The 27,271-nt window shown below is 46.3% G+C and overlaps 1 protein-coding gene across 6 annotated transcripts in view; it reads left to right on the forward strand.

Moving 5' to 3' along the window:
- MAP7D2 (MAP7 domain containing 2) overlaps positions 1–27,271 on the forward strand; it is a 107,773-nt gene that overhangs the window by 47,696 nt on the left and 32,806 nt on the right. The window contains exons 2-8 of one of the 6 annotated variants that reach the window (XM_060002558.1): positions 4,425–4,502; positions 5,619–5,782; positions 12,754–12,865; positions 13,717–13,815; positions 15,916–16,026; positions 23,233–23,363; positions 24,966–25,093. In XM_060002558.1, the coding sequence (XP_059858541.1) occupies positions 4,425–4,502; positions 5,619–5,782; positions 12,754–12,865; positions 13,717–13,815; positions 15,916–16,026; positions 23,233–23,363; positions 24,966–25,093 (823 nt within the window). Of the gene's footprint in view, positions 1–4,424; positions 4,503–5,618; positions 5,783–12,753; positions 12,866–13,716; positions 13,816–15,915; positions 16,027–23,208; positions 23,364–24,965; positions 25,094–27,271 lie in introns of all 6 variants that reach the window. The other 5 variants (XM_060002559.1, XM_060002560.1, XM_060002562.1 and 2 more) reach the window with 5 other exon arrangements.

The following is a 27,271-nucleotide window of genomic DNA, read 5'->3' on the forward strand; positions in this document are numbered from 1 at the left end:
ATAAAATGGATCTCTGGTTTAATAACAGAGAGACAATACATGTGCACATGTAATACAAGGGACAAAGGACGACTGGGTACAACGCTAGGATTTCGGGCCATACAGAAAGAAGACTGCCTTGTGAGTCGAATTCAGCATTAACTCTTGACTCTACCATGTCTTTAGAGGAGGTCTCCTGGTATTGTTAGCATTTGTGTATTAAGGTCAGTTGCCCTGGGTCTGTTAATCATAGTCTACCTTGATTTCTCTGGCTGCGTTGTTGTAGTGGTAATAACAGGTCAGGTCCACGCCCTCTAACACATAGGGAATGTCTGGTTTGTGCTCTACCCTTTCTTCCTTCGGGATAAGCCCAGGGCCTCTTGGCAGGGGTCCCTGGAGGGTCATCAGGGATCACAAGGTGGAAGTTGGAGATGTAAGTTAATTATTTGGCTTCTCTTCAAATGGATGTTCTGGAAATGATTGCTTGATAGTTCTCTTTTAATCAGGAGAGGCAGATGCTGTGTGGGGGAAGGAGGCCTTACCCCGGCCTTACTCACCCAGCAAAACTCAACCCTGTTTGGACTCTGAGAGTTTCCTTATTCATCTGTGTCCCAGAGCAGTTACGTGTGAAGGGTGAGAATCACAAGAGTGAGCCTGGAGGCTCCTGGTCCAGTACTGTTCAGTACGGTAGCCACCAGCCTCATGTGGCTAGTGAGTGCTTGAAATGGGCCCAGTGTGATGGAGGAACTGAACTGTTCATTGCATTTAATTTTCATTATCTTAAATTTAAACAGACACACATGGCTTGTGGCTGCCATATGACGGCATAGACTCCAGGTTACCCACCTTGGGCTGTTTGGGTCACTCCACCCCACTCAGTGGGGCTAAAAAAGAATGGCTTGGCCCTGTTGCCCCCAGGGCCATCTGGCTACCCCCTTTCCCTACCCAGCGCCCAAACATTTCCAAACCATCAGTTTGAAGGGGAAGCAAATAATTAGCACATCTGTGCCCAGCTGGCCAGTGCCTGGCTCACAGTAGTGCCTACTTGGTACTTCTCTAATGAGTTGGACTTGCACTTCTCTCCAAATTTGCATGCACATTCCTGGGACAAGGATGGGACTTGTTCCCGGCGTACAATACTGGGTCTCAGAAAGCCATGAAGGTTTCATTCATGGGTGCTAAGGTAGAGCTGTTAGTTTCCTCCTTTGCCAGAGAGCCGCATGGGAAAGCAGTAATTAAGAGTGTGTGTGGGTCCTGGAGTCAGGTTCTTAGGTTGGAATCTGGCGTCTCCACTTTCTGATGGTGTGGCCTTGAACAAGTTAACCTCTGTGCCTCCCTTTCTGTACCTATAAGATGAGGATCATAATAGTATCTCCATCATCATGGGGTGATGGGGCCGAGTAAATTCAAGCAATGGACTTGGTTCGTAGATTGTAGCCTCCCGTTATGACGAAGCAGGTGATGACTAAGGAGCCTGATAATGAAGATTTTCTGGAAAGGAAATGATTTGAAGGTATGACTCTTACAAGTGCCCACAAGGGGGCAGCCTAAAATCATGCATGTCCCTGGAACAAACAGCCTTCTGTTAGTAAAGCCTCAAGGCAACATGGCCAGTTTCAAATGTGCTTGGCCCTTTTCCCTCAGTTTTTCTTTCTTTCTTCTGTTTGAACAACACTTTCGGTGGTTCTCAGGCAGTATCTTAGATCTAGAGGGTGACAGGTCATGCTTGAGCCGAGGAGTTGATGTGGGTGCTGATGTCAGCATCTGTCCAGGTGGCCTAGGCTTCTCTTTGTAGCTTTTCACACAGAACAAATCCTTATTAATCAAACGCTTAAGGTAGAGACTAGAGCTTGAAAATGTTTAGAGGATCATTGAAGAGAAACCTGGTTTTGTCTCCCTGCTCCCCTTCCGCTGCCCACGTGGCTGCCTTTGGGCTTTGTGTGTGCACCTTGAGGCCTGTGGGGGTGGGATGTGGCCCGAGCGGGCGACCCAGAGATGCACACCCGCCCTTGGTTCGGGAGCCCTTCCCTCCCTGCAGGGAGACTGAGAGCCCTCTGCAGCCAAGCAGAATGAACTTAGGGTTCCGCCAGCCAGAAACCGTGGGGTCTTGAAGGTGAGTGGGGTTTAAAAAGGTGCGAGGCAGGGAGATCAGCTCTGTGCTTTGTGACTGCCTGGAGGGGTGGGATAGGGAGGATGGGAGGGAGGGAGACGCAAGAGGGAAGAGATATGGGAACATATGTATATGTATAACTGATTCACGTTGTTATAAAGCAGAAACTAACACACCATTGTAAAGCAATTATACCCCAATAAAGATGTTAAAAAAAACCCTCATTCTAGTAGCCCCCTTGAATAAAGTCTTCCTTACTATCTTTAAAAAATAAAAAGGTGCAAGGGATGTGGGGAAAAGGGGTCAGATTGGGGAGGCCAGCATTGATGAGTTGAGAAATTGGGCCTTTAAATTCTTGATGCTGTTCATGTCGTCGGTAGCATTGTAATGATTAAGTGTTGACAAAACCCAAATGAACTTATTTACAAAACAGAAATAGACTCACAGACATAGAAAACAAACTTATGATAACCAAAAGTGATGGGGGGAGGGATAAATTAGGAGTTTGGGATTAACAGATACACACTACTATACATAAAATAGATAAACAACAAGGACCTACTGTATAGCACAGGGAACTATATTCAGTATCTTGTAATAACTATAATGGAAAAGAATATGGAACAGAATATATATATATATATATATATAAATAAAACTGAATCACTTTGCTGTACACCTGAAACTAACACAACATTGTAAATTAACTATACTTCAGTTTAAACAAAAAAGAGTTGACTAAAAACAAACGTGGGGAGTGGCACTTGTAGTCAGGTTTATTTTCCAGGACTTCTCTCTTGAGCTTTAATATACCTGCTGCATCATCCAGGCTGCAAAATTAGATGCTCGTGGGGAATCGTGACAAGCCATTGTTTATCACGTGCATCCTCATCTGCATTCCTGCTGCCTGCACTGCGGTCCAAGCCTCCAGGTCCCTCTCCTGGGCAGTGGCAGGAACATCCCTAACAAGGGCACAGCTCACTGTGGCAGCGAGGCACACTATGAAGTCAGCTGTGACACTACCACGGAGGAGGGCCCAGGCGCTGGGAAGGTGAATCCAGTTGTAGTAACACTAAAGCTGATTTCTCCAGAATGCGGTCCTTGACCATTATATAAGTAATACGCATGAATGACCAGTTGTGACCAAGTGCAATAAATTATTTTTAATCCTAAAACTGCCATGAAGGTCATTTAATCTTTGATTCAGAAAGCACTTTAGGGTCCTGTAGAAGATGGGTGGAGATGCGGAACTCCTGGGATGTTTCCCGGACTTGGGGGGAATTGCCATTTGTTCCATTTTATTTGTTGTGGATATTTAAGTAACAAGTACAGTAAGTCTCCTACATACGAACCTTCAAGTTACGAACTTTCAAAGTTGTGAACGTGCGTTCCATCAACGTCAGGCGTGAGTGAAATTGCAGCTTGCCCTCCGTCTCCTATTACTGGTGATCCTTCAGCTCTACCACCTCCCACCTCCTCTCCCTCCTCCAGTCAGTAACTCTTCCTGCGTCTTCACTCGATGCCAGCCCCTGTATGCCAGCTGTTGTACTGTACTACTGTACTTTTCAAGGTACTGTACTGTAAGATTAAAAAGGTTTTCTTTACTTCTTGTGTTTGTTTTTTATGTATTATTGGTGTGAAAAGTATTATAAACCTGTTACAGTATGGTACTATATAGCCGATTGTGTTAGTTGGGTACCTAGGCTAACTTTGTTGGATTTATGAACAAATTGGACTTACGAACGTGCTCTCGGAACAGAACTCGTTCGTATGTAGGGGACTTACTGTAAACAGGAGTACGTTATATTCCTTCTTTGTGATTCTAAAATGCTAAGACTGATATGGGAGCAAACTTAGCGGAAACGAAATCAAACTTGAGTGTTGTATTTTCTCAGTGTTCACCCGAGGAGCTCATACATGTCCCTCAGCAGTTGGCTCCTTCCAGAAAGTCAGATAATCTGTCTGTGTAATAATCGTGTCTACTTTTGTGCTTCTGCCTTCCCCTGGGAGCTGGATGGGGGGAGGCCCAGTGGGTTCTCTGCACATTGCCAGACCTGTCACTTATTGCACCTTCTGACCCCTGTGAGGCTAGGCCTGGGGACGGAGGACTAGGGAGAGGGTTGGTTCTCTGGGGCTGGCATTGGGCCACTACCAGCCCAGCTTGGTGGGGGAGCCACTGCCCTTCGGCTCTCAGGATCGGGCCGTGTGTGTGGTACGGAGCACTGCTGTTGGATGATGTGTGCGTGCGGCCAGACCCAGGGTGCAGGCCAAGGGGGTCCCTGGCACTCAGCTGACGGGGAGAGTGAAGTCTTTCATCGTGTTTTCTCTCTTGTAGGCATGGATGGATTTTTAAAATCTGATGAGAGACAACGACTAGCTAAAGAAAGACGAGAAGAAAGAGAAAAATGTCTTGGTAAGTTGTGCACTTTGGCTGTTTAGGTCTAAGGGAGTGGAGATGTGATGATGTCTTTTCTCAAGACCCTTAGAAATTTGTGACTGAATGGGAAGAGAACTGGGACAGTTGCTAGGTGAACGTGGAAAACTGGGAGCAAACCCGCACTGCCACTTGCCCGTTCACAGTTGTTATATAATTCTCAGGACAGTTGATTTACTCCCTGAGCATGCGTTGAACCTCTGTTACTGGCACTGCGCTAGAGCTGTGGGTAGGATGCTGGAGAACGAGACAGTCACCGCCCCCGGCCGCTCAGGCGGCCTCTTCCCAGGGCAGCTAGAAGGGCCATGCTCGGGGAAATGGAGGAAATCGGCACCGAAGGCCATTTCTGTATTAGGACAGGGAACCCATTGAGAAAGGCTGTCATACCTCTTGCAGGCTATGGACAGATTCGTCCAACCTGTTCCCCACAGGGTGCCACGAGGAAGGTGGAGTGGCTTCCCCAGGGCACTGAGACAGATGAGGAGCTTTCGAATCCTACTCCTTGCGTGCCTCCTGCTGGTCGGCCCAGACATTGCATCCTCCAGGGAACCCTTGCCTGCCTGGCCAGGTGGAGTTAAGGCCCTTAGTAAATGTCTCAGGAAGGAGGCTGGCCGATCCTGTTCATCGTCTTCTGTTTACCCTCAGCCAGCTCAGCGTCTGGTGCGTGGTGTGTATACAGCTAACGTGTCCCGAGTGAAGATACCCTGATAGCTCTCATTTCTCAATCCTGCGTGTGGCCTAGCCATTGGGATGAGTCTGACTTGATGGCAATGACAGGCAGAGCTCCCACGTGCAGGGGCAGTGAGTGGCCACTTTCCGTGCATTGTCTCATTCGGTCTCAACAACACTGTGATGTTGCACATGCAACATCTCCACTTCACAGAGAAGGAAACTGAGGCAGAGAGATGATGTGGTTAATATGTCCAGGGTCACCCAGCTAGTGGCGGAGGCGCCAGAACGCTTCATCTCAGTCACTTCAGCCTACGATCCCACCGGGCTCTTTTTTGGGAGTCACTCTTCTGCGTTTTTGGTATTAATCCAAATGGTGTGGAGTGCTCTGGTAATGACACCTCTCTTCTGCCTTCCTTCCCCCAGCTGCCCGGGAGCAGCAGATCCTGGAGAAACAGAAGAGAGCCAAGCTCCAGTACGAAAAGCAAATTGAGGAGAGGTGGCGGAAGCTGGAAGAGCAGCGGCAGCGAGAGGCGCAGAAGAGGGCCGCCGTGGAGGAGAAGAGGAAGCAGAAGCTCCGGGAGGAGGAGGTGAGGGCTGGGCCCCAGCCGGCTCCGCAGTTCACGCTAGAACAGGAACAAAGAGACAGATCCATTCAACTTAGCTGGGGAGTCTGTGCTTCCGGGACAGACACAAGGCTGGAGGACGGGCTGTGAGGGTGGAGGATAACATGACCTTGTATTCACTGCTGGAAAATCAAATAGTCTACCTTCCGATACAGACATGCTAGTCTGTTTATATTTTAATGCATATTCTTGCTTTAATCATCCTTTCTCTCCAGTTATCTTTTAAAAAAGAAATGGAATGTAATTATCCCGACAGAGTCCTTTATTACTAAACTCTGAAAATATATTTAGAAAGCATATTTGGGGTACAGATTTTCTTCACAAGTGTATTTTAAGGGTGTAATCATAGCCTTGTATCAGGTGATGATCATTTTTTATTCATAAAGTATAGTGACTCATTTATTTTTATTTTTTTACCACTTGTAAAAGCATAAATGTATTACAAATTTTAATACATGATTAGTAAGCAAAAAGGTAAATATTTATTGTAAGTAATAATAGATGGGAATGATATTTGAATGAATTACCCTTGAATGAAGGATTTGTTTAATTTTTTTTAATTTTCTAATTTTTTTTTTTTTTTTTTTTGCGGTACACGGGCCTCCCACTGCTGTGGCCTCTCCCATTGCGGAGCACAGGCTACGGACGCGCAGGCTCAGCGGCCATGGCCCACGGGCCCAGCCGCTCCGCGGCTTGTGGGATCCTCCCGGACCGGGGTACGAACCTGTGTCCCCTGCATCGGCAGGCGGACTCCCAACCACTGCTCCACCAGGGAAGCCCCTTTAACTGTATATTTTTTAATTCTTTTTTTAAATTGGAGTACAGTTGATTTACAATGCTGTGTTAGTTTCAGGTATACAACAAAGTGATTCAGTTATACATATACATATATTCATTCTTTTTTAGATTTTTTTTCCTTTTTTAAAATCTTACTAAATTTTTAAATTTTATTTTTTTAACATCTTTATTGGAGTATAATTGCTTTACAATGTTGTGTTAGTTTCTGCTGTATAACAAACTGTGACTCATCATTTAGTATGAACAATATAGAGGTTTGTTAATCGCCAACACTATAAGATACAGAGATGTTGGTATAAATTCAGTATTTTTTAAATCTATGAATTGTTATCACTGTCTTTACCCTTTTGTCTTTTTTTAATTGAAAAAAAACACAAAAATGCTCACATACACAGAATTAGACCCATCTTTGCCCACAGAGCACAGGCTTAAGTGGCGGCTTCTTTGTTCCTCTTAGTGAATGGAGGCCTGAGCCAGGGTCTTAGCCACAGTCGCTGTTGCTCTCGCAGCCCGATCACTGTCTGCCTTTGTCAGCTCCTGGTGCAAATCCTAGCCCTCCCACTAAGCAGCTGGCAGCCAGGGCCAAGTCTCAGACCCCTCTAGCTCGGTCTCCTCAGCCCAAAACAGAGGTGGTCATAGGAGTTAAAAGAGGTGACTTCTGAAAGTGCCAGCAAAGCACCTAGCACAGAGTAGTCGCTCAGAAATGTTAGCTTCCCTTCAGTGTCTTCAGCTGACCCCGGCTGAAGCAAGGTCAAGAGAGAGCTACCCAGGAAAGATTATGGCACAGAGTGTAGAGACCAAGAGAAAAGCCACAGTGCGTTGGGGCTGTTTCAGTGACGGGGCGGATCTCTCCTTTCTCAGCCTGGGTATTTGTCGTGAGTGCTGGACTTGCCCCTTAACTTCCCATCCTCCCTTCCTTGACTCACAGCTTCTCTCTTTTCTCCCTGCTCTCTCCATTTCCACTCCTGACCTCCTGCAGGATTGCTGATTGCAGGGAATGTGTGTCACTGCCTTTTCTAGGAAGGGGTGCTGTGAAGTCACGGGAGACGCTTCCTGAGCCTCTGCCACACCTGACAGTGTCACACGGGTCCACCTTTGAGGGACCCGTGTGACAGATGAGGGGATGTCATGCCAGGTGATTGGTCCTGATGCAGCTGACTCGTTAGTGGCTGTGCTTCGGACAATTTCCTGTTTGCTTTGTGTGCTCCCTTTCACCCCTGGTGTGGTGATGGTGGGGAGTGGGGCAGGCTGCCTGCCCGTGGTCAGCACGAACACAGATCGAGCTTGCGCCCCTCTTCTCCCCACACACGGCAGAGCAGGGCTGAGAGCTGGGCCTCCCATGGGTGTAGAGCAACCGGAGGAAGCAGTGGGCTCCCTCCACCACCTGCTCCTGCCCTCTGAGCCCCCGGAGACCCAGGTGGAGCTTAGGGACTCTCGCCATGCAGGCTGGCCTGTTAATCACCTCATCATCAGTGCTCTGCTAGTGCAGAGGTCCGATTGGCATTCTCATGGGTGATCTTTGGAGAGGACAGATAGGTCTCTGCTGCGGGAGCCCTTTCCAAAGGAAAGCCTTTGCATTTGCCCCCGTGGTTCGCTGGAGATCTTTGGGAGGGCTGCTGCCTGCTTGGCACATGGCTGTGGAGACTCTCCATCCTCTTCTTAGTGCCAGATTTAAGTCCTTTTTGTCAGGGCCTGTCTCTGTCAACCAGGGAGAAGCCTCCGCAGGAAGATGGTTCGTCCCATTTTGCTTCTGTAGCTTGTTGGAAAGTGTTTGCATTGCCCACAAACTCCTGCCTCTGTGGGTCTGATATTAGGAGCTCATAAGAGGCGTGTTGACCCCTCAACCCCCCACCAGCCCTGCCCTGGCTCCATGTGCCTAGGACTGTTTCCATGATGTCGCTCTTGGTAACGCCCCACATCTGTGTGGGTGAGCCCCAGACTCGGCCTGGAGGCCTCCTCTCCACCAACACAGAAGTGGGCATCACAGCTGGCCTAGCTCCCAGAGGTGTCGAGGGCTGGAAGCTGGTCAGGCCTGTCCTTGCGAAGGAGGAGTCCAGTGTCCACTTGACACTCTGACCTTGAGCTCATTCTCGCTGGAGGCCCGCCTTCTCCTACAGGTGGGTTCTTCCAATCTTCACATGCCACACAGCTCCCAAGAATCAAGCTTCTGGAACAAGCTTTTGTCATCTGCTTGGGTTAAGGCTGACAGCACAATGCGCTCACCCCTTCTCCACTCAGGGAAGTATAGCTTCGTGACTAGGGGCCCTGGAAAATGGTATTTGGTGAAGCCACCTCCATGTTCCTCACGCAAAACAGAAGACCAGGAAAGACCTCTTTCAAAGAGCACCTTCATCTCTGTAAGTTACTTGAACACATCACAACTTCTCATATTCTTCTTGCTTGATACCTAACAAAACCCACCAGGCTGGGTGTAAAAATGAGAACTTTCTGAACTCAACTAAGCGAAAACTTCACTAAGCCGAGAGCTGACTGCTCTCAGAGGGCATTGGCTGGCATGGGGCATGGTGATTACGTGGCTTTCTGGCCAGATGTGGACGTCTGTTTGCAGGGAGAAGGGCCCTCCACGGAGCCCTGCTTAGGACCATTTGGGGGCTTGTCCCCGTGCTGTCATCCCCAGAACACATGTAGTAAGGGCAGTGGGAAAGGCACAGTCAGCCCTCCACTCCTGCCTGAGACAGTTGTCTGGGTAACAGTGGCCAGGCCAAGCCCTGCTGGAGGCCTTTCATACTGCTCGGCCAGCTCAGTGCATCACCTTGGTCGTGGATCTCCTCTCACTTCATCCAGGCAGGTCTAGGGCCAGAGCTCAAGGGGTCAAGGGTGAGTTGCCCTCATTCCTTCCTTCCACTAAGCCCCACCCAACAGAGGATATTCTAGGGACAATAATCTGCGTTGCCCTTTCCCCCTCCTCTGTTGATCATCACATGATCCTCAGGAGAGCCAGAACTTGGCAGGAATTGCAGTATGCAGCTGTGATATTTATTAACACCGTTCTTCTGATGTGATTGAACTTTCTCGCACACGCTCTCTCACGCTCAGCCTTTCCTCTAACCAGTGGTTCTCAGCACCATCCCAGCACCAGCAGCGCCCGCATCTCCTGGGAACTTACGAGGACTGCATTGTCAGCACGTTCACCTCAGACCCGCTGACTCAGAAACTTTGGGGGCGGGGCTCAGCAACTGGTGATTTAACAAACCCTCCAGGTGATTCTGATGCAGACTCACTCCCATTTGAGAACTAGTGCTCTAAACTGCCATGTTAGCAATCCTCCTCTTCAAACCTAGATTCAGTTAGCACTGGTTAAGGACTTACTATGCTAGTTGTTATCTTGTCGACTTGAATGATCTGTAATATAGGTAATATCATACCCATTTTATAGACAGGGGAACCGATGCCCAAGGATGACATTAAACGATTAACTCAGGGTCATGGGACTAAGTAGCAGGCAGAAGTGGGATTTGAATTCACATCTGCTGATTCCAAACTAGGATTCTTTGCATTCCATCACATGAAGGAACAGAAAGATACACACACATGCTAGGTAATACGGGACTATATGGGACTAACCTCTAATAAGAGTGAAGTGAACCAGTTTTGGTTTTGACATGTTTGAAACATCCCATTCTGACAGCTTGGGTTTTATAAGTTCCCTTACCGTAGAGCTTGGTTACCACCTATTTTTAATCATCTCTCCAAAAGTGGGTGACACAGAGTGACTGTGTCTTCTCTCAGGGATAGCATCATTTTCGTAAGTCTACGTACAGTTCAAAGGAATAAATCTCTAATGGTAGAATTTGGAGCAGCTCAGTGGGTTAGGGGTAGATGACAGAGGTATTTTTTCTAAAGGTAACCGAAAGGCTCAGGAGTAGGTCTGGCTTTGGATGAACATTCCCTTAAAACTATGCCCCTAGATAGCTATTCAGTGATTCGGTTGGCCATGAGTCTTGGTGTTCTTTGTTCTCATTGCCTCCTAGTAGATGAAGGACTTTTTTTTTTTAATAAATTTATTTTTTATTTATTTATTTTTGGCTGCATTGGGTCTTCGTTGCTGTGAGCGGGCTTTCTCTAGTTGCGGCGAGCCGGGGCTACTCTTCATTGCGGTGCGTGGGCTTCTCATTGCAGTGGCTTCTCTTGTTGCATGCAGAGCACGGGCTCTAGGCACACGGGCTTCAGTAGCTGTGACACGTGGGCTCAGTAGTTGTGGCCCGTGGGCTCTAGAGCACAGGCTCAGTAGTTGTGGCACACAGGCTTAGTTGCTCTGTGGCATGTGGGATCTTCCCGGACCAGGGCTCGAACCCATGTCCCCTGCATTGGCAGGCGGATTCTTAACCACTGCGCCACCAGGGAAGCCCAAGGACTGTCTTGTGAGGTCTTTCTGACATGTAGGCAATCTCCCATAACCCACTCAATACTAAATTCACTCTGAGGTGAAAGATTTCAACACTTAAATTAGGTCATTGGTGGGAGGGAGGGGATATGGGGATATATGTATATGTATAGCTGATTCAGTTTGTTGTACAGCAGAAGCTAATACAACATTGTAAAGCAATTATACTCCAATGAAGATATAAAAAAATCAGGTCATTGGTTAAATAATTGATGTTAAATCCATATAAAGGAATACTATCGAGCCCCAGTCTTGAGTGATCAGACTTCAGTCCTCAAATAGTCAAGAAGTTCTAGTTCCTCCAAGCCCTCATCTTTTCTCAGACAAACCGCTGGGGCTGGCTGTCAGAATTTAATGGGCCAGGGTCTTGAGAACAGGATTCTGCCAGGACGTGCACACTCATGATTGTAGAGTCTCAACCAAAAACTAGAGCGCAGTTAATAGCAAATACAAACCCGAGACTTACAGGAGGAAAGAAATCCCCTTTCTGCTCACAGGTCCCTGGAGAAGCTGTCTTTTAGCAAAGCGCTATTCGGAGGAAAAATTATGCAGAGGCGGCTGAGATGTGGAGAATGCTCATCTCATCCCTCTGGTGTGGACAAAAGGGATAGATCCAGGCACCTCCTAAGTGGCCTTTTTGTGTTTCTAGTGAGTGAAATAAAGGAGCCTTTCCCCGATCCTTAAGTCACGGTCACTCGGTTGGTGCTGCCCTAAATTAATTTTGCTTGCTTGTTTATTTAAGCCATGAGAAAATAGCATCTTTTTGTTTTGAAGTTGGGCTAGGATTAGCCCAGTTCCTGCAGCACCTCAGGATGGGGTTTTATGAGGGTGAAAAGGTGTCTGTGTAACCGCTTACCCTGTGGGGCTTCTCCAATGGAGGCAGGGAGCGGATTTGGTATTTGCAGTGTCATTGCAGTGCCAGGGAAAGACTTGCCAGCCGTCAGGCCCAACTTTATGAAAAGAACAATTTGGTGAATACAGGGGAGTGCTTTTGATAAATGCTCTGTTAGGAGAGAAGCCTGGTGGTTTTTCTCTTCTGGCTAAAAAACTGTTTAGTTCTTCCTCCCTCCCCCCGCCCCCCCGCGTCTAGCTCTGAGAATGCATAGATGCTTGATTTTGTGGACAGAAGTTTCTCTACTTTTCTCTCTTGAATTTTGAAATATGCAGTATTATCCCCAGATACTACGTAGCAGAAAAGTGTTATAATGTAGAAAACAATTAATTCCCCTTTAAGACGTTCTAAGAGGAAAATGGGACTTTGCAAAATGGACTTCAAAGTCATGGTGTATCCCCCCAAAGAGTTATGCTTAAGGCTATTAAAATTCAAATTATATTTCGGTTTACTCAAATCATAGTCCTTGATGCTTGTCAACAAGAGAGGATGCAGTTGGTTCTAGAGCACAATTCCAGTTCTACTGGATGGGACAGGCCTCAAGGAGTTAATGCTTGTCTGGCATTATTCTTAAACAAATCAAGGCCTGGCTGCGGCAGCAGCCTCTCCCCTGAGAGGGAAGAGGTGCTGGGGCTGGGAGCCAGCGCTAGCCGCCTTGTTTACTCTCCGCCCACTAAGAAGGCGCTGGCGTGGTGGGGAGAGCACAAGTGCCTGGGTTTTGGATGCTGAGCAGAGAGACCCGTCTGGTGACTCACCTCCCCACCCCCACCCCGCGCGGAGGTGCAGCAGTGCCGCGGGGCTGGGTGGTTAATCTCGCTCTCTCTTGCGTGAACCGGGCAGGAGCGGCTGGAGGCGATGATGCGCAGGTCCCTGGAGCGCACACAGCAGCTGGAGCTGAAGAAGAAGTGCTCGTGGGGAGCATCACTGGCCGCAGGGCCCGGAGGACGCGATGGTGAGTGAAGGGCTGTCCCTGCATCGCAGGGCCCGGTGGGGAGATCTTGGGGCAGGAGGGAGATCACGGGCAGACTGGCACCCGCAGGATCTGGGGATGCTTTGTAGCGATCTGCAGGTACCTTTTTCGGATGTGATGTTTAAAGCTGCCAAGCTTCCTGTGTATGCATTTCTTGCGAAGGGGATCTGTTCATTCTTCTTGCTCACAAACAGCAGTTGATACAGTAACTGGGCTTTGAGGTAAAACAAAAGAAAAACAAAGAAAATGAATGTAGAGCCTGGTTAACCGGATCCACCTAGCAAGCCCAGAGGTAACCTAATTTCAGGGAAGGTCAATGACAGTAGGCTCAGTCATGGCTGCAGCATGACAGGGAAAGGCTGAGCAGCAGTAACCCCCCTAAAAGGAGCTGGGGTTCTTCCCTCCACATTATTTATTTTTGTTGCTCTTTCCGTTTTGTTTTAAGGTGACTGATTTATTTCATTATCCAGTTCATACTCATCTTTAAATTTTCAAATGTTTAATGTATGGATTGTTACTAGTCCCTGGGTGGTCTTGCCCTCTTTTTAGTGTCTTTTCTGTGTCTGCCATTCTGTTATGCGGGAGCTGTACACCAGCTCTTTCTGAGAGCAAATGGGTTTGCATGAGTGGTACAGTTTCTTGACTTTGCTGTATTGTGCTTTTAACCTTTTGTCAGTGAATATACTTTTCTTTTCTTTTTTTTTTTTTTGAGACGTCAACAACCCATCTCAGTTACTTTTTCTAATTTCCTAATAGAAACTAGAGTCAACCAGCACTTGGGACTTTTTTCTTTTACCTGTCTTTGCTCTGATTTTTTTTTTTTTGCTGTGTAGGTGAATCAGGAAATACCCCACCCCCTCCTCTAGGTTTAGCAGCCAGCACCCTCCCTCCGGACCCAGGGACCACTGCCGCCGCTGCTGAGTCCACCAACGGTATATCCGAGCATCACTGTGCCATGGCATTTTGTGATGACTGTCCCGGTCACCCTCCTCCATCACTGTGTGTGTCTCAAGCACTTTTATAATTGATTTCTTAGTCTGACCCCTTAGAACTTTTTTCTAGAAAGTGAATGACATGCCCATATTTCTTTGTTCGTCATCGTGGAGCGTGCATGCCTTACATCCTAGTGCCCTGGAGACATTTCATCTTTAGCTCACTAACTCCTGCCTTGAAAATCTTGTCAGTGTTTGACTTCTGTGCATTTAGATCTTCAGCGCTCTCATGTAGCATTGGTTTTTAGGCATTAAGTAGTAGGGTATTTCAATCACTTCTGGTTACCAGAACCTATAATTACACGGAGTTCTGGGTATTAATGTGATGGATTCCTGGAGAGGTGTTGGAGTTTACCAGTACTAACACTGTGAATCCAAACAAGGAGATAAATTGGCTTTGTTCTTGACTTCCTCTCTCTGATAGGCTCTCTGTTTCGTATACAGGCCTGGGAAAGTCTTAGGGTCTAGGTCAAGAATAGAACTAGCAAAACCTTGTTCCCATTTAATAGTGACTTTAGAAATTCAACCCATCTTTGACTGGTAAAGAAAAAACAAGATGTAAAAGGGATACAATATTTCCCAGCCACCCAGAGGGTCAAATTATAGCATTAGGAATAAATATCCTTGGTCTCCAGCATTTCTTTGACAAAGAATAATTTTTATTGGTGTTACTGAGTAGCAGAGACTTTGCCGCCTGGGCCGCGTTCACTGTCATATGGGCACTGGCCGTCCCCCAACAGAGAGGGGCAGGTAGAGTTGATAATGACACCTTGGGAATCGCACCCAGGGCCCTGGGACAGGGTGAGGTGAGTGTGGCACTCGACTGGAGCACTTAGTTGAAGGGAGTGGCAGAAATCTCAGTGATCAAGATAAAAGAATATTTTAATCAAAATTAATGAAGAACAATCTGTGATGAACAAAATATTGAATTTGCAAAGACCAGTACCGTGCTGAGCCATATCGGAGCCTGAGGCAAAGGGGGAAATGTGTACCCCTAGAGACATGGTTTTATGTAATTTCTAATGGTTATTTTTCCCAGAACATTAAAATACTCAAACTGAAACATTGAAAAGTAGGTGTATGAAACCTCATACCATTTTAAGTTTAAATATTTTATTTATACCCAAACAGACTGTCTGATAATTTTACTTCAGTCTAAGTTATTTAAAAATTATTTAGGGTCATCACTTGGTCAGGAGAAATTGTCAAACATGACACTTCTCTCATTTGAAAACAAGGTGAGTAGAAGAGTAGATTTTGAAAATATTGTTGATGAGTTTGCTGCCTTTAGAGCTGGGGCCACACATCTTTCCTTTTGCCTCAAGCTCGGTTGTGGCTTGGCTGGCACTGTCAGCACCTCTCGGGTTGCTGCAGTCGTTTCGTTTAGAAGCCCGTCTGAGATGACGGTGGGGAATTAAGAGTACCAAACCCAGGACCACATTTTAAAATCCTAACCATAAACAGTCATAGCCTTTGAGAAAGGGCCATTGTGACCCCATCTCGTGATAAAAGGAAGAAACCAACTGCTAAAGGTTGTTCTGCTTTAAATACAGCTCCTTGCTTTACAAATTACTTCTCTCTGCAACCTGAGCTCTAGATAACCTCAGAAAAAGTCCGGTTTCAGCTCCCCCAGTCTCAGTCAGATCGTAGAACATTTTGCAGTGGTGCTTTGTCTCTGGGTCCAGGTTGGTTTTGTTTTTGTGTGGTCTGAATTGACTTAAAAGTCCCTGGACACAAGGAAAGGGTTGGCTGGTGGGATTAGCATGGCTTTAGTTGAACAGCTGAGTGAGGTTGAACATTTGGAATCAAAGAGAAACACAAAGTTGAGCAATAGAAGAGAAGAACTTGCTTCAGATGGATGGCTGCTGTGGCCCGGGCGTTCCCAGACGTGCCAAGTGGAGGGCAGGGAGCTGGAAGCAGTGTGCTGTGCCACAGTGGTTTTGGAGGCGTGTGGATGAGGACAGGAAGAACACTTTGGGAAATGTGTTTCTTAGTCTAGAGTGGTGTGAATACCAATGTCTTTAATGCATTTCTCTGCAGCATGTGACAAACTTTCAACATCAACCATGAATTTGCCAAAGCAGACGGAGCCTCCCATGAGTAAGCGCCTGTCTTCATCCACCGCGACAATGTCCTATTCCCCAGACCGAGGCAAGTGAACGTGTAGACCTGGTCTCTCCAGTTTTCTTCTTTCTAGTGTGAGCGTGTTAACGTCGGTCTTTGGGAGAGCCCCTCTTGAGCCTTCTGCAAATAGCCCCATTCTCCTAGCCTTGCGATCTGTGTGTGGGAGCCCCAGGGCCTCACTAATGGGACTTTGGAAAGTGGCAACGCGCTCTTCACAACCAGGTCATTGTTGAATAGGGACAGGAGTTCATGCTATGCTCCCAGTCTGAAAGAGATTTCCATTTTCCACAGTGCATGTAGACGTTATCCTGGCCTGGGGTTAATTGACCAGTGGGCAGATGTGACTGTTAAAAAAGTAACTGCCCAGTTATTGGTGCGATATTGTTGATTAGCCAGAAACAGCGGGATTGATGAGGCAGAGGTACGTGGGAGACTTAGATGTGTGGAAAAAATGGGGCTCTGCTCTTGTCTGTGGTTTGTAAGGCTGCCTGTTTCTCTTTTGAAAACAGAAGTTCAGAACTAATATGAAATCTTTAAAAGGGCAAAAGGATGGGTGGCCTTTTCTGGCGCTCTGTTTTGAGGTGAGAGATGGTATGTATAGGACGGGTGCCAGTTCCAGAAACTGAATAGATATAAAACCAGCCGTGTTCTAATGGAGGCTCAGAGAAGGCACTAAAAGTCTGAATTGCTACCTTTCAGAGTCTGTAGGTTAAGGAAGGGAGGGAAGCTCTCCATGCATTAAATGCGTATCTTAAAGCATCACTGAAGAAGTGTCAGGTGCCAGTGGAGTATTTAACACATCGAGTCATCACCGGGGGTGAGCAGGAGGATGTTTGTGACTCTGAAGAGGCCAGTGTGCGTTCCTGGTCTTTTGCCACTGGCTTTGACCTTGCACCTCCAGCACAGAGGTCTGTCATGTGTGTCAGAGACCCCATAAGTGTCAGTGTTGAAGCTCGCTGATGCAGTTCATGGGTAAGCGCTGGAAACCTTGAATTAACTAGGAGCTGAATGAGAAAACATCTGCATGCTTTTAATTCTGTATAGCTGTTCCATCTGTGAGTATATCCCATAGGTTTTCATTAATTCATATGGTTACAAGTTGATGTTAAATTCATATTTGCATTGATTAATGTGTAGAGATAATCAGTATGTTATTATATATTGTTGGCAACTGAATTATCTGCTTGTGGATTAGTAGTTGAAAATTTGAAATTCCCAAGCCATTTACTGGCTAGTGGATACCCAAAGAAGACGAAGTCATTGAAAAGTTAATCCATTATCATATAATATGTTCCGAAACCATCAAAATAACATTTCAGTCACTGAATTTTAGATTATGGATACTGCTACTTCCATTAAAGCAGATAATTAGTTGGCTATTTTTTTTAATGTTTCTGATTTAATTTTTGCCCTTACTTGCTTGGGAAAAGTATGAAAGGATGCATATCTCTACATTAACAAAATCAGTGTGTTATGAAATATTTCCTAACAGAGGGCCTAAAACAAGTGTTTTGTAGGAGTAATCTTTTTTTCCAATGTTAGATCTACTTGGTGAGTAAATGGTTTCTTGAGTCCATATGACATCTTGGAATACGGGCTAATTCTCTTCGGGTGATACAGGTGATACGCTAATTCTGTAACAGCATGTTGAATGAATTCTGGCACCCCAAGAGAAGTAACACACTCTCCCAAGCTCTAAATGACACAGCGTCTGTTTTCTTTTACTATGACAAGCTCCAAAGCCATCCTTTGCTACAATATTTTTTTCTTTCCACATTCGTTCTGCCACCCAAAAGTTGATTTGCATCATGCACTGTGTTGTTTTAGGCATTTTATTTTGTTTTGTTTTAATTTCGCTTTTTAAAATTTTCATTTGATTCCGTCCCTCAGCTCATCGCACGCACCTTAGTCCCATGGAAACCTTTCTTGTTATGCGACTGTTGACACCCACACAGGCTTCTTTAGCCAGAAGCAGAAGTGCACTCATGCTCTCTGAGCAGGCCAGTCACTCAGGTAAAAGAGGCCAAGCTGGTGACACTGAGGAAAATGCCCCAAATGGTATTGGTTGGCCTTTGAGTTATTCCTGAACTTTTGTATCTTGCTTCACACTTGTTGGCTTCATGAAATGTCTTCTGTGGTTAATAACGTTTCCTACCCACCACTGTTTTATTGTTGCTATATTTCTTTTCTCTCAAGTGTCACGGAGGTGAGTAAATTATTTTATGAGTGAGGGCCTGTGGATTAGGGGAAAAAAATCCATCTCATGAGCTATGGCGGTTAGTAGACTTTTTTAAAAAGACGGTTTGGTAAAATAGCCTATAAACTGCAATCTCAGAAGTCCCATAACCAGCTCTACCTCTTACTAGCTCTTACCACTTTGGGTGAGTTAATTAACCTCTCTAAGCCTCAGTTTCCTCATCTCTAAAGTGGACTTATTTTAAATTGTCATGAGGATTAAATGAGATAGCACAATGATGGACACAGAACAGGTATCTAGAGCCTCACTACTCAAGGGGTGGTCCATGGACCAACAGCGTTGGTATTACCTGGGAGCTTGTAGGAGGGTGGACTCTCAGGCCCCGCCAGACCTACACACTGAAGTCCAAGCAACAGTGGGCCACACCGTCAAAAGCCTTCCTTGACCAAAGCAGATCAAACCATCATGGCAAGTTTAATGGGGACCAAAAAAAAAAAAAAAAAATTAATGGGCACTAGTTTTCCCTGTGAGTTTTGCAAGGGAGTAATGCCGTGTCCACATTAGGGCATGTCTGGTCTCCGTGTCAGTTCCCAAGATATAGTGTATTCAGTGAGATAACATATAGATGACATATTGTCCTCTACCTAGTTATATCTGTTTCCAAGTAGTTGTGCTGTTTCTGCAGAGAATATATACAATATATATGGCCAATAAGCGCATGACAAGATGCTGAACATCCTTAGTCATTAGAGAAACGCAAATCAAAACCATAATGAGATACTACTTCCCACTACTAGGATGGCTAAAATTCAAAGAAAAAAAGGATAATACAGTTGACTCTTGAACAATTTAGGGGTTGGGGGTACCAGCCCGCCTCAGTCAAAAATCTGCATTTAACTTTATAATCAGCCCTCTGTATACTTGGTTCCCTATCCGCAGATTCAACCAGCCACAAATAGTACCGTAGTATTTACTATTGAATAAAATCTGCGTGTAAGTGGACCCGTGCGGTTCAAACCTGTGTTGTTCAAGAGTCAACTGTAATATGTATTGGCGAGGATGTGGGAGAAATTGTAACCTTTATACACTGCTGGTGGGAACGTAAAATGTGCAGCTGCCTTGGAAAACAGTCTGACAAGTTTTTCAAAATGTTAGAGTTACCACATGAACCAGCAATTCTGCTCTTTGGTATAGAGTCAGGGAAATTGAAAACATACACAATGAAGTACACAAGTATTCTCAGCAGCATTATTCAGATTAGCCACAATGTGGAAACAGCCCAGATATCCAACAACAGATGAATGGATAAACAAAATGTGTTTATCCATAAAGTGGAATATTATTCAGCTATAAAAAGGAATGAATTACTGATACATGCTACATGATGAACCTTGAAAACATTACGTTCAGTGAAAGAAGCCAGGCAGAAAATGCCACAAGTTTTATGATTCCATTTTTATGAAATGTCTGGAATAGACAAATCCAGAGAGACAGTAAATAAGTGGTTACTAGGCACTAGGGGAGGGGGAAGAGGAGTGAGTGCTTAATGGGAACAGGGTTTCTTTTGGGGGTGTTGAAAATGTTCTGGAATTAGACTGTAGTTATGGTTGTACAACCTTGTAAATATGCTAAAAACCACTAAATTGTACACCTTTATGGTGTATGAATTCTATCTCAAACAAATACAAAATTCCTGGCAAGTAGGAAGTATCCCCATTTTGAGAATGAGAAATGTGGCAGGAGGAGCTCTCCCAGGCTCGATGATTCTCCAGGAGAGCTCAGAGCTATGATTTATTACAGCAAAAAGCTGCAGAGCAAAATCAGCGAAGGGAAAGGGTACATGGAACAAAGTCCAGAGAAGACCGGGCACAGGCTCCCGGCGTCCTCTCCCAGTGGAGTCACACAGGACACGTTCCCCCAGCAATGAATTAGCACATGTATGAAGTGTTGCCAACCACAGAAGCCCATTAGAGACACAGTGCCCAGAGTTTGTAGTGGGGGCTGGTCACGTGCGCACCCCCTGCCAGGTACGTACCCAAATTCCAAACTCAGAAGGAAAGCAGGTGTTCAGCGTAAGTCATGTTGTTTGTACAAACAGCTTAGGCACAGTGAGCCACTCTTACCAGTTAACGGTGGGAACTCTGCCCAAATCCAAGTTCCCCGATGCCGGGGCCAGCGTGGTAAGCAGGCCTTTCCAGGGAAAGCAGTTAGGCCTGCTGTGTTTTTTCTGTTATTCTCTGCACAGTTCACCCCCTTGGTCCTTGGCCACGGTGTCTTTACAGCAGAATTATTACCAATAGGAGCTCGTATAGCAGGCTGAGGCCAACCTACCGTGTGGATCTCACTTATGCCATGTAGGGGTGCTGGACTTAGACAGTTAAGACACAGACCAGTCACCATCAAGGTCTGTCTTAGAAAGCCAGCTGGCTTCCTCTGTAAGTTTCCATATGAACCTCTTCTACCTGGCCTGAGGCATCAATTCAGGCCCAGCCAGCGCTGGGCAGTAAGATGAAGCTGGCCCAAAGCCATCCAGGGCTGAGGCAGTGTCGTGATGGTACAAGTACAGTCCCCGAGAGCACACATGTCCCCTGGAAACAGAGTTTATGATGTTCGGGCACCCCACGCAGGATGTGCATTGGGCAGGCAGTCCAGGCTCACAGGGCCCCCAGCTCTCAGTCCTTGCTTTCAGAGGCACTGCCTGATGCAGTCCATTCTAAACAGTTCTGCAAGCGACACTGGCTTCATCTCCGGCCGAGCGTGGACTGCGCAGGAGCTGGCCTGCCCCTGCCGTCTCAGGTCACGCTGTCACCTGCAATCTGTGTGAATCTGAAGCGCTGGCAGCAGCTTGCAAAGGCAGTGTGGTTTTCCTTCAGCAAGAAGGGAGAGTTCCCAGAAACAGTTCTGGAAGAGAAAGATTGTGAATGCCCCTCCCCTGGCCCTCCCCTGCACCACTCCAGTGGGGCTGGGTTTTGTTGTTTTTCTCCATTGTTATCAGCATGCCCCTTTCCATGATCACAACTTTACATTTTCTCAGTCTTCCTCTAACATGGACCTTTCATCTGGAAGGGTTGAATGCAAGAAGGACAAGAGCATTTTTATTTTAAAAGAATGTGTCCAACTTAAGCAGAATGACACATCATGCTCAGAAACTGGGACAAAATCCTGAACTTTCAAAAAATTTCAAACTAGGTTTGCATCACCCCCTGTCTCTTCCATCCTCTTCATTTATCCAGTGAGCAGCCTAGAAAAGATCAGTCCCTTTTCAGGGACAGGTGCATTGAACAAGTTGCCTTTCTGAGGTGTGCGTAGCAGGAGAAGGGCAAGGGAAGTAGAGTCAGGCTCTCGGTCCGTTGTTAACAAACCGTAGCCAATCTGGAAAGTCAAACACCAGACGTCTTGTCTCGTCAGCAGTGGTGCATCCCCCAGAGTGGGTTGAGCCTGCTCGTCGAGGTGGACGGAGGGGTCACACTCCCTTGAGTGCCCTTTCCCAGCTTGCAGCTCTGGCAGGAATTACAAGTTAGAAATGCAGTCAGGCTCCACATCAGAAGTCGAGAGCCCACCAGCAGTTCCGTGTCGGATGGTCCCATCAGAGAACGAGCCCTTTCCTGTGTGCATTTGTCTGTGACCCGGATGGTCCAGCCAGCATCTGTGATGTTTTCTCAGGTTAGGGCCCCACGGAGGGGTGTTCTGTATCTACAGTGGTTCCGGGTTGATTTTTAAAACTTCAAAAGTGTGTTTCTGTCTGGAGATTGCCTCTCTCTTTACAACTCCCTTTTCCCAGAGGCTCCATTATGCAAAAATCACCAGGTATGGAGGCTTGTTCTGGTTCCACTACTCAGAATTTAAATTCCAGCCAAGCCACTGGTGGTAAAAAAAACAAGGAGGTTGTGTCCCACTTCCACTTGGAGGAGAAAGTGAAAACTAAAGGCATCACCTGGGCTGCACTCTTCCCCTCACTTAAGCCAGCATGGCCAAAAGCAGCCGGAGGACGGAGCAAGCCAGCACTTGGAGTTCCACGGGTCATCTTCAGATGGCTGCGGTTTCCTCTGGTGGGGGCTCCGTAGCCAGCAGGCATCAGTGGGTCGTCATCCTCCACCCCTTTCTCCTTCCTTTTACCAAACATTAGGGAATCAGGGTCTTTCTCAGGATTCCTGCTTCTGACGCCAATTGTGTCAGGGGTCCCCAAGACCACCCCGGGTTCAGTGATTCGCTAGGAGGATTCAGAGGACTCAGCATGTGGTGGCGCTCGTAGCTGAGATGTTCCAGCGGAAGGCCGCACAGCACGATCAGCACGGGGAATTGGCGCACGGGCGAGTCCAGAGGACACCAGGTGCAGCTTTCCAAGAGTCCCCTCCCAGTGGAGTCACACAGGATGTGCCTGAGTCCCCCAGCAACGAGCTGCGACAACACGCGTGAAATGTTGCCAACCAGGGAGGCTCGTTAGAGACTCAGCGCCCAGCGCTGGTCACGTAGGCACCCCCTGCCAGGCACATACCACACTCCAGACTCAGAGCAAGAAAGCAAGATCAGTCATGTTGTTTGTACAGACAGCTTAGGCGCAGTGAGCTACTCATCAGTTAATGGTGAGAACCCTCCTGAAATCCAAGCTTCCAGATGCTTACAAGGGTCAAGCTTGTGAACATGCCCTTCCAAGGACAGCAGTCAGGTCTGCTATGTTAACTGTCTCCTGTACAAGGAAATTGACGTTTAGAGAGGTTAAGTCACCTACCCAAGGTGATCCAGCTATTAGGTGATGGTGCTAGGTCCATCTGGCTCCAAAGCCCAGATTTTGAACTCCTGAAATGAACTGGACTCTTGAGCATTGAGTATGGGGGTCTTTTAAGATACGGTCTATTCTGTGTACACTAGAAAAAGTGTGGTGGTATTTTGAGAATGTGGATTGCCCGTGTCACATTTTAACAGAAATGTGGTGTTCTTCCCAACCCTCTGTTCCCCCTACTTTTTCCGTCTATGCTCCCTGTGTCTCTGGGTTTTATACTGTAACTCTCTAGTATCCCATGCCTGTCCTCGTGTAGCTCCTGCTGGCCCCCTTAAATCTTCCTACAAGTCTTCTCCCACTCGAAATGCCGAGAAGAAGAAGACGACATCTACATCTGGCGTAGGAGATGCTGGGAAAGGAGCCCCTGCAGGAGCGGAGGCCTCTCCGGTAGGTTTATACCCACTCGCCCCTCAGGACTGGTTTATCTGACAGTGTGATTACTCCCTGCACTTGACCTGGGGTCTATTTCCATCTATCTCCAGGGACTGCTCAAGGGGCAGATTTGGTTTAAAACTGCACCCAACCTTTGAAAATCATTTAACTTTTTGCACCCTCCTAAATCTTAGTGCCTTGGAACAGATTCCTAAAGCCCTTGTCCTCATTATAGCCTGTCCTCCAGAGGACGGGCGTCAGAAGGAATGTTCCGAGTGCCCTTTCTCTGCTTCTTTAAGGATGTCTGATTCTGGGCCAGTCTTGCCTCTACAGGCAACTAGAACTGAAGTTCTAGGTCAACCTTCATCCACAGCGGTGGGCTTTAAACATTTTTGTCGTCATGGTAACACTATCAGTAAGGCAGATGTTGAGCAGGTGCCCCCGATTGTGTAGATTTGTTTAGAAGTTATACATGCCATACTACTTCCGTTAGTTACACTTGCTATGTAACAAATTACGCCAAACCTTAGCAGCTTAAAGCCAATGTTTATTACCTCACTGGTTCTTTGGGTCAGAAATTGAGGATGGCTTAGCTGGGTGCTTCTGGTTCAGGGTCTCTCATGAGGGTGTGGTCAGGATGGCAGCCAGGGCTGCAGTCATCAGAAAGCTTGGCTGGGGCTCTTCCAGGACAGCTCACTCACGTGGCCGTTGGCAGGAGGCCCTGGTTCCTTACTGCATGGACCTCTCCAGACAGCTGCTTGAGTGTCCAGATAACATGGCAGCTGGCTTCCCCTAGAGCAAGAGATCAGAGAGAGAGAGAGAGACCAAACCCATGCTTGAGGAGAAGGGAACTGAGCTCCACCTGTTAAAGCAAGGAGCATCAAATGACATCCGGACTCATTTTAAACACCACATTACCATTGGGCATTTATTTTATAACACCATATTTATTTTTTTAATCCAGTGTGATCCCAAGGTTCTCACAGGAGAAGTGAATGTTTCAGACCCTAGGGTTTTACTGCTGGGTGGATTCCTGTGGAAGGGGCTAATGTATGTAGGCATGGGGGCTGCGTGAGGATTTGCTGCGGAAAATCACAATAGGGAGAGAAGGGGACCACCGTTGCAGACTGCCTGCCGCGGGCCAGTCACAGAGGCCCATGTGAGGCAGGCCATGGGGAAGACATAGAGGGATGGAGGGGTTGCAGTCCCCGTTAAACTGCGTACACTGTTAGGGTCCCCAGCTCCCTGTCTTGCACCCACCTATAGCTTTTTTTTTTTTTAATAGTGATTGTATATCTTGGTACTCGTTCCAGCTTCTATATGTCCAGGACCATAATCTGGTTCCATTGTTAGCTTTTTGTAAGATAACAAGGAGAAGGCGGTCTTTATGTTTTAAGGCTGAGGGGTTTTTTGGTTTTTTTTTTTTTAGCTGAATGACCTAAATATGATGACCCCCTGGTGCTTCTCTGCAAAGATTCCCATTGTGAGAAGCAGTATAGCTCCGTATGGTTCCTTCTGAAAGAAAGCTGTACATTGCTTCTATCTGGGGTATTTTTAGAAATTGTAGAAGTAATGGCAGTCATGGGCCATGGACGTCCTATTCTGTGTCCCCTACAGACGGAGAAGATGAAGAGGGGGCCAAAAACAACAACTTCCGTTCCCAGCGTGGGCCTCATGTCTCCTCTGAGAAGATGCGATTTTCCAGCAGGCGTTTCTAAGAGGTCGTCTTCTCCTGTGACACCCAAGTAAGCATCTTTCCCCTTCTCCATAGTCGGATGGTTAAAGCAGTTTGGGGGGCTCTGTGCCGTGTGCCTCTAGCTCCCCCACGAGGTGTGGCCAGCCCGCCGAGGTGCGCTGTGTATCTTCTAGATAAATGTTGTGCTCTTGAGGGCTTTGCTGCCTGGTAAATACTGGACTCTGATTTACCAAGATGAACCCATTCGGCGTGTTTTCTTCAGGTCCATTAGTCCCATTCTACTTTTCTGGCATTCCCCTTCTTTCTCCTTCAGCTGCATCTGGAGTGAAGTGACTGCACTGCGCTTGGGCTCTGGAGCCCCTGTGCTTCACACTCGCTCTCAGGCCCTCTCTCATTTTTTTTTTTTTTTTCAGTATGCGGGTCTCTCACTGCTGTGGCCTCTCCTGTTGCGGAGCACAGGCTCCAGACGCGCAGGCTCAGAGGCCATGGCTCATGGGCCCAGCCGCTGCACGGCATGCGGGATCTTCCCGGACCGGGGCATGAACCCGCCTCGGCAGGCAGACTCTCAACCACTGCGCCACCAGGGAAGCCCCCCTCTCTCATTTTGTCTCTTTAACAGAGAGACAATAATAACTTCTCAGTCACCATCAGCTGTATGTTTTCCTAATGAAGCCAGTGAAAAACTGTGTAACTGGAAAACGAATTTACACTGTGTGACCACTGACTTAAGTCTTTAAAACATTTTACTGCTAGTAACTGACAAGAATGACTCAGTAAATAACTCATTCCAGCAGTAGAATGGAAACATGTTCAGTAGTACTGAGAGAGAAAGAGAAATATGATTTTAATTTGGAAAAAAGGAAACTATATAGAGAGAATCATATAAAACTTGTTTGGTGCATCAGTTTGGTTCAGAGAACATAGGATAATACACAGATTTAATGAACACTTGTGAATTTTTTTTCTTTTCTTTAACATTTCTTTTTCTTTTGTTTAATTTTTGAATTTTATTTTATTTATTTTTTTATACAGCAGGCTCTTATTAGTCATCAGTTTTATACACATCAGTGTATACATCTCAATCCCAAACTGCCAATTCATCTCCCCGCCCCCCCTTCCCCCTTGGTGTCCATATATTTGTTCTCTACATCTGTGTCTCTATTTTTGCCTTGCAAAGTGGTTCATCTGTACCATTTTTCTAGGTTCCACATATGTGCATTAATATACGATATTTGTTTTTCTCTTTCTGACTTACTTCACTCTGTATGACAGTCTCTAGATCCATCCACGTCTCAACAAATGACCCAATTTTGTTCCTTTTTAATGGCTGAGTAATATTCCATTGTATATATGTACCCCAACTTCTTTATCCATTTGTCTGTCAATGGGCATTTAGGTTGCTTTCATGACCTGGCTATTGTAAATACTGCTGCAATGAACATTGGGGTGCATGTGTCTTTCTGAATTATGCCTTTCTCTGGGTATATGCCCAGTAGTGGGATTGCTGGATCATATGGTAATTCTATTTTTAGTTTTCTAAGGAACCTTCACATTGTTCTCCATAGTGGCTGTATCAATTTACATTCCCACCAACAGTGCAAGAGGGTTCCCTTTTCTCCACACCCTCTCCAGCATTTGCTGTTTGTAGATTTTTCTGATGATGCCCATTCTAACTGGTGTGAGGTGATACCTCATTGTAGTTTTGATTTGCATTTCTCTAATAATTAGTGATGTTGAGTAGCTTTTCATGTGCTTCTGGGCCATCTGTATGTCTTCTCTGGAGAAATGTCTATTTAGGTCTTCTGCCCATTTTTGGATTGGGTTGTTTGTTTTTTTAACATTGAGCTGTGTGAGCTGTTTATATATTTTGGAGATTAATCCTTTGTCCGTTGATTCATTTGCAAATATTTTCTCCCATTCTGAAGGTTGTCTTGTCGTCTTGTTTATGGTTTCCTTGGCTGTGCAAAAAGCTTTGACGTTTCATTAGGTCCCATTTGTTTATTTTTGTTTTTATTTCCATTAATCTAGGAGGTGGATCAAAAAAGATCTTGCTGTGATTTATGTTAGAGTGTTCTTCTTATGTTTTCCTCTAAGAGTTTTATAGTGTCTGGTCTTACATTTAGGTCTCTAATCCATTTTGAGGTTTTTTTTGTGTATGGTGTTAGGGAGTGTTCTAATTTCATTCTTTTACATGTAGCTGTCCAGTTTTCCCAGCACCACTTATTGA

Source organism: Delphinus delphis, chromosome X, assembly GCF_949987515.2.
Source record: "Delphinus delphis chromosome X, mDelDel1.2, whole genome shotgun sequence".
In the NCBI taxonomy this organism is placed as follows: Eukaryota; Metazoa; Chordata; class Mammalia; order Artiodactyla; family Delphinidae; genus Delphinus; species Delphinus delphis.